The 16,380-nt window shown below is 48.3% G+C and overlaps 5 protein-coding genes across 5 annotated transcripts; 2 read left to right on the forward strand and 3 right to left on the reverse strand.

The window, feature by feature from the left end:
- Positions 1 to 127: 127 nt before the first annotated feature.
- K441DRAFT_687266 (uncharacterized protein) lies at positions 128 to 3,943 on the reverse strand (the record flags this gene model as incomplete). Its single annotated transcript, XM_067652079.1, has 4 exons — positions 128 to 385; positions 504 to 2,116; positions 2,489 to 3,455; positions 3,512 to 3,943. 4 exons carry the CDS (start codon positions 3,941 to 3,943, stop codon positions 128 to 130), a joined length of 3,270 nt encoding a protein of 1,089 aa, XP_067503839.1.
- A 162-nt stretch (positions 3,944 to 4,105) lies between these two features.
- Positions 4,106 to 5,868, forward strand: K441DRAFT_611417 (WD40 repeat-like protein). Its single transcript, XM_067645571.1, has 3 exons — positions 4,106 to 4,527; positions 4,581 to 4,744; positions 4,797 to 5,868. The coding sequence occupies exons 1-3, from the start codon at positions 4,125 to 4,127 to the stop codon at positions 5,460 to 5,462; spliced, it is 1,233 nt and encodes a 410-aa protein (XP_067503840.1). The 5' UTR covers positions 4,106 to 4,124; the 3' UTR covers positions 5,463 to 5,868.
- K441DRAFT_636696 (uncharacterized protein) lies at positions 5,866 to 12,877 on the reverse strand. Its single transcript, XM_067646484.1, has 2 exons — positions 6,525 to 12,877; positions 5,866 to 6,455 (listed from the first exon to the last, which is right to left on the reverse strand). Exons 1-2 carry the CDS (start codon positions 12,737 to 12,739, stop codon positions 6,188 to 6,190), a joined length of 6,483 nt encoding a protein of 2,160 aa, XP_067503841.1. The 5' UTR covers positions 12,740 to 12,877; the 3' UTR covers positions 5,866 to 6,187.
- Positions 12,878 to 13,393: 516 nt separating this feature from the next.
- On the reverse strand, positions 13,394 to 13,891 carry K441DRAFT_660180 (ubiquinol-cytochrome C reductase; the record flags this gene model as incomplete). The annotated part of the gene is made up of 5 exons (XM_067648662.1): positions 13,812 to 13,891; positions 13,733 to 13,752; positions 13,612 to 13,677; positions 13,502 to 13,550; positions 13,394 to 13,450 (listed from the first exon to the last, which is right to left on the reverse strand). Exons 1-5 carry the CDS (start codon positions 13,818 to 13,820, stop codon positions 13,397 to 13,399), a joined length of 198 nt encoding a protein of 65 aa, XP_067503842.1. The 5' UTR covers positions 13,821 to 13,891.
- Positions 13,892 to 14,232: 341 nt separating this feature from the next.
- K441DRAFT_561102 (uncharacterized protein) lies at positions 14,233 to 14,856 on the forward strand (the record flags this gene model as incomplete). The annotated part of the gene is made up of 1 exon (XM_067643522.1): positions 14,233 to 14,856. One exon carries the CDS (start codon positions 14,233 to 14,235, stop codon positions 14,854 to 14,856), a length of 624 nt encoding a protein of 207 aa, XP_067503843.1.
- Between the last annotated feature and the right edge of the window lie 1,524 nt (positions 14,857 to 16,380).

Raw genomic sequence — 16,380 nt, forward strand, 5'->3', positions numbered from 1 at the left:
TTTCCTTATCCGTGGAATCCGCCTCCAGAACGCCTCCGAGCTCAATTCCTCCCGGCAAGCCCAAATTGCAGATATCTGAACCAGTAAACCTTGCCGAAGTCATACAAACCTGACAACCCAAAAATGCTTAAATGTCGGTTTTCCCACCCATAACCTTAGCTGCCTGCACAGCATTCATTTTCTGTGTCCAACCGGGACTGGGATGAAGTTTGCGCACGGTACGTATCTCATCGGATGCGTAGCCAGGAATTCGAATGTTATAGTTACGCTCGAGTACAAGCTGAATATCACGGATGTCGAGTTGAGGGGACTCGCGAAGTTTGGAAAGTTTGCAGGCGGAGCTGATGACTGTGTCAACGAAGTCATCAGCGAGCTGGAGCATCGCCTGCGAGCGTTTCGGGTTAGCGGGTAGTCCATGGATACGTTTTAAGGGCCAAGTAAAGCTTTGCAATGGAAGAAGAATGATTGGGCTTTGCCCAGTTCTCAAGACAAGTGGATCATACCTCTTCAACTTCAGGGGTGAGACTTTCGCCGCCGGGCCCCTCGCCTCCACCAGTGACTTGTCTAACAAGCTCATCTAGCTTTCGCTTGCTCAGTATACGATCGCCCTCTCCTTCTAACTGGAAAGGTGGAAATTTATTAATAACAGGTTGGCCCATCATGCCAGGCGCGCCGTTGCTTGGTCCACCCATTGTAGGCCGCGCAGGGCCCATCGAAACGGGCTGTGGCTGTGGCTGTGACAAGTTTAATGTTTTGGGAATTGGCATCTTCGGGTTGTTCAGCTGCTCGCGATTACCCATAGTATGGTATCCCCCACCTTGATTTGTGGGGATTTGCTGCGGTGTCACGGTGCGCTGGGGATCGGGATTTGAGTAAGACCGGGCTGCTGCTGTTACAGCGGCCTGGTGCGAAAGCGGAACTGGTGGGCCGGAAGGGTTGTTCGAAGTTGCGGATTGTGGGTGTGGAGAATTATGTTGCTGTTGTGGCGGCTGCTGCTGCTGCTGCTGTTGCATGGCGTTCATTTGATGTGAATTTTGTTGCTGCTGCGGGTTGATCTGGGAGCGAGGTGTATTCGCGCTACTTGGTTGTTGATTAAGTTGTGCTGAAGGCGCTCCTGGTGGCTGCGAGGATTGAGTGAATGAAGATGCGGTTTGGCCGGACTGCTGTGAACTATTAATATTCTGCGTGTTGCGTGCAGCGGCTTGACTACGTTCTATCGCAGCAATTGACGGCCCTTGGGCGTGTGAAGGCTGTTGTGCCTGCTGCCCGCTAGACAACTGCATGTTAAATGGTTGTCCTCCAGAGGCACCAGCCTCAGTTTTTATCTGCGGAGCGCTTTGTTGTGAGTGTTGTTGTTGTGATTGCTGCTGTGGCTGTTGTCTTTGTTGTTGCTCTTTCCACAAAGCCTGCTTTTTCCTAAACTCTTCCACATATTGCTTACCGGCATTATATTCTTGTTCAGCCGCAGCCTTTTGGTTTATCAACTCTTGAGGAACGTCTTGGCCTTGCGCTTTGCGCTGCTCCATAAGCTGGTTAAGACTCTTGACTCGATGCGTTGCCTTTTCTTGCTTGTTTAGCGCCATGAGGTAGCTGTTTCTCATCTCCTTCAGCTGCTTATCATATTCAGCGGTCCCATGAGATGGGGCACCGGGAGGTAAATGGTACGGAAAGTTCTGGACATGCCGTATTATCTCTGGGTTGATTTGCGGAGGCTGCGTGCCTTGCGGATTGGTGTGGGTCTGGGAAGGAGCATTCTGAAGGGATTGGCGTTGTTGTCCTTGGCCGCCTTGTCCTTGTTGAGCCTGCTGGCCTTGCTGGCTTTGCGGCCGATTACCTGCCTGCGCTTGCTGAGCTTTCTGGCGGGCAATGCGCTCCTGGGCGATCAGCTTCTGGGACCACTCAGCCAGCCTAGTACGGGCTTGCCGGTGTTCTTGACTGTCCTGCGCTTTGTTCTCCATGATGCTCCACAGGCTTGAGACGAGGGGTTTGTATTTAGTCTTCTGGTCGTCATTAATGCATGTGAGCTTCAGAACGTCCTCGGCCCTAAGAAGCTGCGGCCCAGAGCCTTGAGAGCCCTGAGCTGGGCCTGCATTACTCATTATCGAATAACAAAGCTCTTTTGAGGGGAAGTAGAATATCGGAGCAAAAATCAGAGCAAAATGGTAATAAGGATATTGCAGCGAGGGCGAAGTGAGGTGAAGTGAAGTTTAGGTAGATGTCGAGGCGTGAAACTAGTCCGGGCCAGCCTCTTGGCAATTGTGGGACGAGAGTTAGAGGGGCCACGCTACACCAAACATCCATCACTGCAAGTAGTCACGAAAATATCTATATATCTGCCTATACCGTACACTAGAAGATTTACGGCACTACAGACTCCATTCTGAGCTATACTAGTACAAGCCCCAAGTCCTCTACCACTCCTAAGCATCTTCTCATGCTCCCTCGCTGTCCAAGCCTTCTCTTTTCATGTCTCTCCCCGTTCCCATACCGCTAGCCGTTGCATCAATTGCTCTAGCCTTCGCATTACTTACCTCCCATTCAAATTCCTTCAGTGCCCTTAACTCACTGCCAACAAACAGCCCGCCCATAAGGCCATCTATAACGCCAGTGCTGAGACCAATTGTGCTAATGAACATTAGGATAAACGAGACATAGTTATTTGGCGACCACCAAACTGCAATGAGACAGCCGACGGAGACAATGAGCTGGAAGAGCAAGTGAGCCATCCGTAAACGGCGTTGCCATTTCTCGCGTCGCGCGTAAGTGGAGATTAAGTGGAGAATCTCATCGTAGGTAGCTATTGGAAGATATGTTTCCGGTAAGGTCCATGGCCCGTTGTCGCTGTATGCCTTAGCTGGATCGGGGACATGGCGGGTTAGGGTTGCTTCAATGGAAAAGTGGTCGCTTAGAGAGCAGTGAAGATGCGGATGTCGGGTTGTCATGCCTACGTTCGCACATTCGAGTGTCCATTCTGAAGATACTTCTCCTGTGGCAGCACTACGACGCAATCCACTACTGAAAAATATGTAGTCAAGACGTTTTGCATCCGGATCGAGGACGCTGTTTTCAATGACAACATTCTCACCTTTGGCGAGACGCTTTTGGCGCGCTTTATTCCACCTCCAGGTATTCAGAGCACTCTCGCAGGTAGTGCCATTAGTTGCGAGATTGAATTCGGCTGTTGGAGTGGGAAGATCCCTCTTCTTCTCCACAGGATCCTTTGCTGCACCAACTGAAGAGTCAGGGTGCATCATACGCCAAACATCTCGTACTGGAGAGTGTGTTTCTATTATACGGTGGGCAAGGGAGAGAGGAATCATATTGAAGTCTCCCATGCCAATGACTAGGTGGCCGCGTTCTGCAGCTCCGCGCATAAGCTTTGCTATCTCCCATGCTTGCGCTGTCCGGTGGCAAAGGTACGAGTCAAAAGGCTCGGTTTCGTAGGGCGCATGGAGCTGGGCTGAAATTAGTATGTGGCTATAATTAATCATCAGACAATGGGAATGCTCACATGAGTGCAGAAGACTTCTACCAAATCTCTACGTTCCGGGCCTGTCCGTATCCGCGCACATGCGACACCTTTTCCGACAAACCAATCTCCGCGATAAAACGCTGCAGGCCGGCCATTTAGTGGATATTGCACCATATTACTCTCTTCGATCGGCCATCTCGAAAGTATCACCAATCCACCACCGAAGATCCCGCTATGATAGAACTTGCCATACGGAAGGAAATGTCGTGTTTTCTCACGGATAGAATTATAATCTTGCTGCGTCCAGCACTCCTGAAGACCAACTATATCTGGCTGAGGGACTGCGGAGGCCAATTGCGTTCCTATTTCCGTCAGGCGCTCGCTGCGATATTTGGCGAGATACTTCAATCCCCAGCAGTTAAGGGAGACGATGCGTAAGGTGGACGACCGTGAGGATTGAGAATTAGTCATCTTCTATAGTAAAGGCGTTTGCGCGTCTACAATAGGAGCGAAGAATGTAAACAGTGCGAATATTGAAACTAGGAAGCTGTAATGAAACTTCCCCAGACCGCCTTCAGCCCAGTCTTGGCAGAATTAATTTCCTATCCAACACCTTCGTTCCCTCCCATGCCCTTGCGCCAACACTAATTCTATGCAATACGTTACGATAAACATCATGGAAGAACCCTCCCCAAAAAGGCGTCGGTCCGAAGACGGCTACGAAGAGTCACCACCGCGTAGGCGCCAAATCTTACGCTCCCCACCCAATGCATCCCCTCAATATCGGCTGGCCGAAAGACCTGCGCGCCGTAGCTACAGTCGAGCAGATGGTGCCGACGACAGTGAGGATGCGCTCGACCATAGATTCTACCGCGATAGGAGATCAACTGAATCGCCATCACCATCTGAACTCCATGCACGACGTTCATTGACCCCCCCGCTACCCGAGAAACCAACCCAGCTCCGCTACAGACAGAAGTTAGTTCTGAAAGGGCACAAGAAGGGAATCTCAGCGGTGAAGTTCTCGCCAGATGGCCGATGGATTGCGAGCTGCTGTGGGTGTGCCGTAAAGTTGCAGAAGAGCAAGAATACTGATTAAGAGCCACAGCCGCGGACGCGACAATTAAGATCTGGGACTCCAAGACTGGCAAGCTCGAACATACTCTCGAGGGACATCTGGCCGGAATCTCAGCCATTTCTTGGAGCCCAGATTCCAAAATTCTAGCATCTGGCTCTGATGATAAGTCCATTAGGTTGTGGGATGTAGCTACTGTAAGCCGCATTTAAATTGCCTCCTGTATCATCGAGGTTAAAACTTCTCCAGGGTCAAGCGCACCCTGTTCCGTTACTCGGCCACCACAACTACATCTATTCTCTCGCCTTCTCTCCGAAAGGCAATATGCTAGTCAGTGGCTCGTACGATGAAGCCGTCTTTCTTTGGGATGTCCGTGCAGCCAAAGTTATGCGCTCTCTCCCTGCTCATTCAGATCCCGTTGGAGGGGTAGACTTTGTACGAGACGGCACGCTCATTGTCAGCTGCGCGAGCGATGGACTCATCCGTGTCTGGGACACTGCGACAGGGCAGTGCCTCCGGACTCTCGTCCACGAAGATAATGCTCCAGTCACGTCTGTTTACTTCTCTCCCAACGGCAAATATGTACTGGCATGGACGCTGGATTCGTGCATCCGGCTTTGGAATTATGTAGAAGGCAAAGGACGCTGCGTCAAGACTTACCAAGGACATACGAATAAGAAATATAGCATCAGTGGCGCATTTGGCGTCTACGGTTACCCGCCTTACCAGTACGCCTTTGTGGCTTCAGGGAGCGAAGACAAAACCATTGTGCTATGGGACGTCGGCTCCAAGAATGTCATGCAGCGGTTGGAAGGGCACGTAGGAGTGGTTTTAGGAGTAGATACCCACCCTATTGAGCCTGTCATCGTGAGTGGTGGAGCGGACTGCACTGTGCGGATCTGGAGGTCTGATTAGGATACCACAGCATCAACAACCCATTGAAACCGAGCCGCCTGTAATTGATTCTTGAGCTCCTCTTTGCCCCTTTTCAACTTTGATATGCTTATATTGGATGCCGTGCACTACCCTCAAGCCCCCAAGACCAAAGCGATTGAGGTTACTGACATTTAAAATCCAGCGCTTCTACATGCATCACATCACATTACCACACCATTTGTCAAAACTCGAAGACATCCGTGTGGCGTTTCTTTTACCTAATGTTTTACCTTTCGGTATCGATATTCTGAACCTAGGGCTTGTCTTAAGTCGTCGAGCTAACCTATGAGTGCTTTCTTCATCACATTTTCGCATTATTCAGTTAGGACAATTAATAGCATTAGATACCCTTAGAAATATTCAATAAATGTCTGTTATACTTGCCTCATGAAATCTTCATTAGTACTCCGAATCTTTCCTCCATACTCTGCTCACGTCATTGCAATTGTTTTTTGGCACCAAATGACATCCAAATCGGAATTAAAGCTACGGTAGGGTTCGTGAAATTCATGTCTCACTAAGAAGAGGTATTCCAGACCCTGATCTAAGAAAATTTACCTACGCACATGCTACTTAGCCATGCAAGAGAATTCTTGAGAACTGTCCCGGTCTAGTGAAGCTATCCGTCCTTGTAAGACCTACTCCACTACAATGCAGATTATTAGTAAGCCATCTTCATCGCCCAACTCCACGCTCTCCTCCTGCTACAAAGTCTCCCATCCACCATTATTGACATCGCCTTCCAACCTTCTTGCAATCATACTTGGAATCCCGTGGTTCAACCATACTTGGCGGAGTAGCACGTCGTATCTCTTCTGATTCAAAAACAATTGATGGTGCCTTCGCAGCGTCGGGTCAACCTCGCCATGCTTATCGAGGTATGGCGCTACGGCCCAGGTACCGTTAGTCATGTTCATGAAAAGAATCATGCATTTTCGGATGTTGATGAAGAGACCTATGTTGCCGCCACACCTAAAGTACGAGAGTTAGTATTGTGATTTTAAGTACTGAGGTCAGTGTTAAGTAGACGGAGATACATACTTTCCCTGATGTTGAAAGCACCCCCCCTTATTTTTGTCTTTCATGCAACAGACGCCCTGACTACAGAAAATCTCCCCACAGAACAAGCACACGCACGGATCTGTCAACTCTTTGCCAATAGTTGGACACTTGCGCCTAATCGCCTCATCGGTCAAGGTGTCGTAATTTTTCGGTAGGCCGACGAGCTCAAAGATGGCGGGATGGGATAGTGAGATGGTTGGGCGTGCAGGCCGTTTACCTTCTCGCGTCCAAACCCAATGACGAAGCCATCCGCATACTACCGCGCGAGTTGCATACCCACCATCCGTGTCGCTATTGAACGAGGTAAACATCTCATATAAAGACGGGAGCTTCAAAAGAGCTGAGAGGCGATCGAGTTCAGGTTCGTCTATGTTGCTATGGGAAGTATGAGGGAACTCAACGCCATAGCGGACGTGTAGAAGTATCGCCGCTTTGCGAACGAAGGGGAGCGCGTAGGAGGTTACGAGTGCGTGCAGGAGATGGAGCGAACTTGCGTCACCGAGACCAGTAGCCTCAAGGATCTCGGCATCGTTGTCAACAAGGGCTGAAGTCGCATGGTCATGCAAGCGAGCAGTGCTAACAACGCGACTGACGAAGAAAGAGAATGCGTGCATCTGCTCATTTGTGAGGTTGCTTTTGGCTGGGTTGATGAAATTCTGGGGGGATCGTAAATGGGACAGTAAATTGCCGCTACTAAGAGGCCCAACATCATCGGAATTGTCTAGAGGGGTGTTCGAGTCATCAGCAGCGAAAGCTGTTACCACCCTAACGACCTCAGCAAGGTAACAAAGTCGCAATACGTGGAATATGTCCAGATGGAGCGCTGGCACAACACAAACTGAGCATTCAGCCAGGAAGATGAACGGATCCTGGGTCAAGAGTGCCGGCATGGCTTTGAGATCATAAGGCAGGCTATTTTGGTCGAATATCCGATCGTGTCCGATGAAAATTTGATGGAGCTGTCTAGTCTGACTATCCAGATATTCCTGACTCGTTTTAGTTGCGCCCTGATTGCGCAGGCCTCCTACAGCAATATATGATGAGGCTGTTTCAGAGAATACCCGTAAGTGGGTTAGTGATTGGGGAGAAATTTTATCAAGCAGGGTTGCTCTTGGAGAATCAGACTCCACGCCTCGTTGCGCGATCTCAACGGCTGAAATCGAGAAGCCCAGTGCGCTTGCGAGCGTATCCGTATGTGTTAAGTCCTCGACGATTGCAGAGGGTGTGTGAGGGTACGTAAAGCGCGACTGAAGTGAATTGATACGCATTGAATCTCTCAATCGCTGATAGATCCTCACAAGTTCCAACATTGGTACGTTCTGCAGCAGGGCGGCATTGTTCTCAGAGGGCAGTATTACCGGGTCTCTAGGGTCCTCATGTGGCAATGGCAGAAACGCAGGTATCTGAAATCGGTGGTGTTGAGAGGGCTGAGGAACAGGTGGCATGGTAATAAAACTTGCCTTGACAAGGTCCGACAATCGTGAAGCCAAAGGAGCTATAATCTCCTGACTTCCATAGTCATAGAACACTTTCTGCTGTCGAGTAAGAGATACTGGAAGGTCTCCTGACCTTTCAGGACTTTTATCCAGCTTCGATATGTTGATAGCAACCTGCGAACCAAGCCACTCGTCGAAGGATATTTCTGGTTCAAGTACACCAGGATATGAAACTGTCTTGCCTTTCCAAATAATAGGCAAAAATGCGTTGCCAAGAGCTTTGCATAAGGGACATAAAAACTCTTTCACATCAGGTCTTTCGGGATGATTGCGTGCGATCTGGTTAACATGTCTTCGTTGTGTAGCTTGAATGTAGACCTCAAAACACGAATAGTGCATGATATGCCCGCAACCGGTCGTGACTGGTCCACGCTTCGTGTGAGAATATGGAAATCCTTTTCCGAGATCCTGTCGCTCTGTCATTATAGTGCTACCGTCGAATGTCACCTTTTCCACCTTTCGTCTATTTTGGCTTGCAACACCGAACGGTCGAATCCCTTCCGCTGAACGATCAAGATTCGTAGGTGTATTACACACTTCGGCCACCCAGTCTTCATCCTTGGCATCTGTCTGCCGAAGGATACTACTCTCCGATATATATGCGAAAGTACCATAGAGGCGCTGGTCGTCTGTCTCTTCTTGACAAAGAATGCAAGTGCCCGCAGGATACTTGAGAATCTTTTCCTGCTCGACTGCAGGTGTTGAAACTTCGTCGTCTAAATCACTAAAATCCTCTTCACCCCAATCAATGTCTTGGTTGGCCATGAATTTCCCTTGCTGCTCTTTGAACGATGCCATGACCCTAGCTTGCCTTTCAATGGCCTGCTTCTTCTTCAGCTCTTTTTCTTGTAGGGAGAAAGAAGCTGGGGAAGCCGTGTCCATCCTATCCGGGGAGATATTTAGTGCTGAAGATGCGGCAATGAACTTTTTCTGTTGCCGTTGTTTAAGACGGTGTATGATAAGCTTGATCTTTGGCTCGCAGGACTTGAACGCGTCCATCCCTGTCAAAGCATCCAGGATAGAAAGAATTGTAGGGTAGTTAGGAATCCCTACGGCGGCACGCTTGGCTAAGACAGCCGCCACAAATGAACCAGGATGGTCCTCAGACTCTTCATTTTCGATGGATTTATCTTCGAGGACTGCTATTAGGACCAGTTGTAGGATGAATTGAACGTATCCCTCAACCCTTGTCATGGGAATACCAGGCGTTGCATCTTGAGCTACCAATGCATAGCCAAGAAAGTAATATATAATCTGGGCGAACAATGGGATTCTGGTAAAAGCTGACAAGTCCTTGAACACGCCCGACTGGATTGAGCGAAGCTTTGGCTCGAACACGATGTCTGCAGCTTGCTTGCCAGTTTTCTTGGCAACATAGTTCTTGTAGATGCTCTCCGCTTCCTCTCGTTGGTTTCGATTATACTGAGTAACATACGGATCGACCAAATCAAGATATTGATCTTTCAGTTCAAAAGTTCCTGTGTCTGAAAGTCCTTCGGGAGGCCTAAACCTCGTCATCTCAGTGAGCACTTCGGTGAATTCGTCCGTGTCCTGTACTTTCTCCGCCAAGCGAGTTGTGAGCTCTGAGAATGACAGCGGCTTGAAACAGAGGATATGAGCAATATCACGACGTATAGCAGATGTCTGAGGATTCATCTCATCTTCTACAGGGAGAAGGGATGTACGGTCACTGAGGAGAACGATAAGAAGATGAACGAAATCTTCAACAACATCAACAATCTGAGTATCTTCGAAGCCGGGTCGGTTATCGTAGGCACCCGTTGCCCAGTTCATCAAGCCGAATCGGTCAATCATAGAGGCAAGAAATGTAGCTGGAGAACATGTCACCAGTGCCACCTGCAGAAGGAAAATATCTCTCTGGTATGAGACATCTCGCTGTCCGACCCCTCGATAAGTAGACATTTGATGCCGGAGCGTAATACCGTTCCTAACCCACATTCCAGCTCTCATTTGGGCCAGCCACGCACAGACTCTTAGGGGAAAATCAAACAAGGCAAGCAAATATTCATCAGGTTGATGTTCAGGTATAGAGGCACCTTGTGGTATAGATGGTTCCTTCAGCTCCGACACCGAGAATAGCAACAAGCTTAATAGATGATCTCGAGACATACTCTTTCCCCGGTCTATTAACCACGATAAAGTGTAGTGAAGAGCATGATGAAAACTCATGGGCTCTTTCGCCACAACAAAGTCAACGATTTTGTAACCGATCCCAAGGTATTTGGATCGGTCAGAGTCAAACTCGAAGGCATCGAGTGCCTTAAATCTCGTCTCTGACTTTATCTCAGCTTGGTCGAACCTCTTGCGTTCCGCTCCTAATGAATTGATGATAGTAATCCTCGCTGTTCGTCGAATAGCTCGGCATATATTTGTGGCGTCCTCATTTCTTGTCCAAGCGAATGCTTCTGAGAATTGCCGGCAGAGCTTGTTAATCTCTCTAGTAATAAGAGAAGCACTAATCCAGGCGTCTGTTTCATACTCGAGATGTTCTCCAACTGCGCGAACATTTGGGCAAATCCCTTGGTGTAGTTTCACGAGGTCGAGAAATTGCACGAGGTAACGGTCCTCCTCACACAGCCTTTCTTTAACATGCTCTGAGCCTAGGAGGTATTTCATGTCCAGAAAGAAGTGGTACATCCGTCGGTTGGTGACTGCACCAGCTTCGAATGCCAAAGTGACTTTGGGATTGATATCCAACGGATAACCTACTTGTCGAGTGGTCAAGAATGTATATAGGATCGCCATAAGGTTGGTTAGAAAGTTTCCTCGCTCAACAATCTCGGCCGTGATGGACGGTGTCGTAAGCATCTGTAATGATAGGTTGATAATTGAGTGATCAGGTTCACGGTCTGCTATTAAGTAGAGTTGGGCTAACATGGTGTACAGGCCCGCAAATCTGAGACCAAGAAGGCGTTTAAAATAAGGTATGGTAACCACCGTGCTGATGAAGACGTCGCGCATATCGATCCGAACCTTCTTCCACATCCTCAGATCGTAGAGAATCATAAAGTCCAGACGTAATCGCTGCCATAGATCTTCATGTGTAGGTGTTCCAACTCGTTTGCCGTAGCCTTCAGGTTTTTCAAGCCAGTATTTAGGTGGTCTTGGGGGCCGGAGAGACCTTGGCTTGACTCGAGGGGTTTTAGGAACCTCTATCAATGGTTCAGCAAGACTACCATGCGAATGTGGAGTAGGCTCTCCGTCTGAGTCTGCGGGTGTGTGATCCTGCTCACGTCGTCTAGGAGCCGGAGGTGGAGGCGGAGGAGGAGGCGGGTAACCAGCGATTGTGGCTTCCGAAACCTCAAGCTCATCGTCAGGGCCGTCCGACGCGTCCATGTCTATGTCGCCGTCGCCATCATCGGCGAGAAGGTTGTCGAGATCCATCTCATCTTCCGCTGCTTCCGTACTTTCGCCGTCATCCTCATCATCGTCATTCCAGTCATTTGGTTCCTCGTCTTCTCCCAGGCGTTGTCGTTCACGAGCAGCAACCCGTCTTTGAACGGCAAAATGGCGATTGATAAAACCAGTTTCTTCCTCGTCTTCCACTTCGTGATCATCGATGCCGTCACGTCCAATCTGTTGATGGTGTGCCTCGCTCCCTACGCGCCAGGGTTTCAACATCTCTTCGCAGATTGTATTCCGGAGGACCTGATGGTTACTTCCAACACTGCATCCCGCAATATCGGAAATCCATTCTATGATCGTGCCGCACATTTGTTCCCGGAAGGTATCCCTGGCTGATCTGATCGTCACCGTAAGTTTGATTTCCTCAATGGTTTTCGCCATCCGAAGTAGATCTCTTATATCAGTAGAGTAGACGATGACGCTCCGGCCAACATCATCTACCTCGTATGCCTTAGCAAGTCCGAATTGTTTCCGCTGTTTACAAGCTCGAGATACTTGGTCCCGGACATCGTTGACTGTATGCTTCTCGTCGTTCCACAACACCAATGTAAATTCTTGATCGACCTCATGTTGATCGCCACCACCATACCACTTCGAGGCGAGCCGAGATGATTTCTCGTCTTCTAGGATTGACTGCTCGGTTTTGGGTAGGCGCAGCTGTTCTGGGGAACAAGAGAAGACATCGATTAGATAGTCAAGCGCCCTTGCGATTGTCATACGAATGCTTCCTAGAAGCTCTTCCGGTAGCCTTGAGCCTTCTTTGGCTTTGCCAGCAGCCTTGGACCTGGTCTCCAATGAAGCAGAATGGATGTTGCAATGTACTGGTCTAACCCAGGCTTCTGCATCGCCGCAATCACAGCAACCCGAGTTTCCTGGAGATATGCTAACATAAACCGTATGGCCTTCATGGTCCGAGGCATCAAAACACCGAGCGCATAATACGCATGTATCATCCACAGTGCAGGTCTTGCATCTGTATGTAGCCTCGCCACTCTTGAATATGTGACCACACGGGTGTCCTCGTGCTGCCGCCGTGTACTCTGCTCCTTCTATTGCGCCTTGCGCGTTTCGAAGGCTCCATGACTCGGTCAGCTTGGAGGGTGGTCCCTGAGGGAAAAGGAAGTGGAGGTAATCGCCACGGTGAGCGGCTAGCGATCGAAAGAGTGTCTCAAGAAGGGCACGGCTGGCGTCCTCGGTATAACGGTATTTGAACTGCTTTGGAAGGTCTCGCAGGCATATGCAAAGTTCTTGCTCCTGTAAGGAGACTAGCATGTTGGTCGTAAGGATGCGACTCTATTAGGAGGCGGGGTTAGAATGTGGAGTTCGGAGGGGGTTTATAAGGTTTACAAGGTTAGAACCTTAAGAAATCGCCGCGCTCTATCCACGCAAGTTCAGTGGACCGGCCACTTGTTATTGATATGGCGCACTGTGTTGTATAGTGATGACGTTAAGGAAGTCGCCCTGTTGATGGTTGTTGAGGAGACAAGCGAAGCGTCATCAGCGTCTGTCTCCCAAAACGCTTTGAAATAAAGAAAAACTCATACTAGTTCCTTGGAACCTTTCTGCATGACTTAAACTCGGTTACTGCAATGTTCCCCTACACTTTATAATGACGAACTCTTATTCACCTAGGGCGCCGGTCCATCTGATGAAGACCCATTAGTATGATAATCACACCGAGGGCCGTATCAACGACACAGCTGTAAAGACAGCAGACTTGGCCAAAGCTCGTACTGCAGTATCAGAGTGGTCACATCTATTATGTGCTAGATTTAACTCGTGACATGCCCCATCATCATATCCACCAGGTTTAATTGAGGTATTCGACGGCTTTTAGCCATATTGTACACCAGTATACAGTACCATGATCCGAGAAACCTTCGACAGCGTCACTCTATTCCATGCTTTCTCCTTTCTCCTGCAATACCCTTACTCCTCTTCAGCAGCCTGCACATATCTGTGCTTAATGTCCTTCCATTGCCGCTGGAGAACCAATCAGTACTCGCAACCCTCGAGATATAACGTTAGACATACGCCCTTGTTTATGCCATCCCATATCTTCTCCGATCCAGAATCAAAGGCCCTGTTTTTAAGATTCAGTATACTATTCCGTTAACCCGAAACGCAATCGGGTAACAACATACATTTGGATCGCAAAAGCCGAAACAAAGACCGTTCCCAGCATTACTGTATTTTTGCGGAAGAAGAGGCTGTGATAAGGATTAGTTCAACTTGGTCGGAGTAAACAGGATGCAGAAGACGTGCTTGTAGAGATTAGAAGATAACTGGGGATGAAGCTGTTAGCACACTGCCAATGTAAAATCCTACATACCAATCCACTTACACCTGCCATTGTGAGAGATCTAGGCTCCAGGAGAGGTGCGTAGGGAAATTGCTTGTTGTCGCTCAGACGAGGTTGCCGCGGAGGAATGGAGGAAAGAAATGGGCCGCTTTGTAAAATGGGCCTCGCTTCTGTCTTCGCGAAGTTCTTCAGCCTTATGACTTAACACTTCCACTATACTGTCACTTTTTCAGACCTGCAAGTTTTCTTCTTGTGGTTGGAGATAGCTAACACAGACTTTTCAGTTATTGAATTTCAACCTCTGAGAATCGTTTTCTTCTTTCCTCTGCGATACATGATTAAAAGTCCCGGGAATTGCAATTCGACTCCACAAAAACCTTCCAACTCCCATTAGCTACACTTTTCGAAGGACCACGTGAATATAACCTAGATATCTCTAATAGAACTTCCTTGATATCACAAGATGCCCACCGTCCCTACTGCGCAATCATCCAAGTCCGGCATCACGACCTCGGAAACTGGCGAGCGTCATATTCCCGCATCAACTCGCGCCGATGGCTCTGTACGCAAAGAAATCCGCGTACGCCCAGGCTACCGGCCTCCAGAGGATGTAGAGGTCTACAAAAACCGCACAGCTGAAGCATGGAAAAATCGTGGCAGCGGGGGAGTGCCTGGCGCAGAGTCGCTAAAGTCCCAACCCCCACCCTCGCAGAATAGTGCTGCGGCCAACAAAAATGCGAAGAGGAGAGAAGCAAGGAAAAAGACAGCAGCTATTGGTTCTGAAAACAAAGCTAGGGGAGCCGCTGAGAGTGGGGGGGACGTGGAACAATGTGAAGAAAGTGAGAATACAACGCTTCTAGAGAACGGACAGTCGTCGAAGCTAGTTGATTCGCAAACAGAGAAAGAGAAGGAAGCGAAAAAGCTTGCGAAAAAGTTACGCCAAGCACGAGAGCTAAAGGATAAGAAGGAGAAAGGAGATACGCTATTGCCAGAACAGTTCGAAAAAGTCATCAAGATCAATGAGCTCATTCGGCAATTAGATGGTTTGGGTTTTGATGGAAATGGCGAAAAGAAAGCGGCAACCTAAACCTATGAAGACTCCAACATGATGGCGATATTTATTAGCCTAAACGTGGGCTAGACTCAACTGTTCACTCGACTCTTCCTGCTCTCTAAGTTCAAACCAGCTGAGGGACGGTGATACAAGCATAGGCATGAAAGCACTCAAGATATATCTTAAGAGAACCGCAGCATATTTAGCGGAAGGCTGCTCGCTCAGGTAGTGGTACGCAAATACTGAAGAAAATCTATCTAAGATAGAAGTATGACGCAAGACTTCACGACTAAAATCTCCACCAATGTCATTGGCGGTTGCAACGAACTGCTGGGATTACGGGCCATGTATTTTCCTTACCGAAGATTTAAACACAACAATCAGGAGTTCAGGTAGACGCCAGTCAAATACATTATATCCTTATGTACGAACATGAGAGTACCCTTCCCAGAATCGTGCTAGGGGGCTTCTTTTAGCCTGCCAAGTTACCGGGACAAGATTCAACGCTACTACCAACGAAAGTCTCCGAGTTCTCTTGCGATACCTTGACCAGCAGATGATCTAATCGTTGAAGGCAGGGGTAATCGCTTATGGGGCCACTGTTATGTGGATACACTGCAATTCGGACACATACAACTTTAGGTGCTAGTCATACATGCAGTCTATCAAGCCGGAGAGTCCAGGCTAATTCCACAAATGTCAGCATCGAGCTTTGGCCCTAATCATGACATTGTCCGCAGACACATCCCCTCAAAATTCACCTGCACCTGCACTTTGTTTTCTTCTAGCACGATACCCGGCTTGCCAGGGATTTATGAATTTGTAAATTTGGGGGATTACTTATACGGCTAAAAAAAGGCCTCTTCAAATGCTTCGGAGGCAGTCTCGAGTACTTCCAGTTGAGGGCTTGACGCTTGGAGTTATGGCGACATACTAGGCTTCTCCTATAACACACACTCCAAGTCTCTCGCAATTCCTTGTTATTTCCAAAACTCGATCCGTTTCATGCCCCCTTCCAGTTAGACCCGCTACAAATCTTCGCCTAATGAGAAGCTGGCTAGTTCAAAGTTTCCAATCTTATTGTTTTCGAAGTCAAACCCCAGTTAACGTACTTGACAAGCGAGTCGGCCATGCAAGCGAGTCGGCCACTTCAAAACTCACCAAAAATTAGAAAAATCGCATTTTATATCTCGACAACCACTAAATAATAATTAATGCAAATTTAATAGCGGCCTATTAATATAATAACTAACTTATATAGGAAGTATTGGAAACCTTATATAAGCGGAAGTAGGTTAAATACAAAAGTGGGGGNNANNTNNCCCCCACTTTTGTATTTAACCTACTTCCGCTTATATAAGGTTTCCAATACTTCCTATATAAGTTAGTTATTATATTAATAGGCCGCTATTAAATTTGCATTAATTATTATTTAGTGGTTGTCGAGATATTAAAGTGCGATTTTGGTGAGATTTGAGGTGGCCGACTCGCTTGCATGGCCGACTCGCTTATCAAGTACGTTACACGTTATTAAAACGAGACTATATGGGCACATAG

The sequence above is a fragment of the Cenococcum geophilum genome (genome assembly GCF_001692895.1).
Source record: "Cenococcum geophilum 1.58 unplaced genomic scaffold K441scaffold_22, whole genome shotgun sequence".
Taxonomy (NCBI): Eukaryota; Fungi; Ascomycota; class Dothideomycetes; order Gloniales; family Gloniaceae; genus Cenococcum; species Cenococcum geophilum.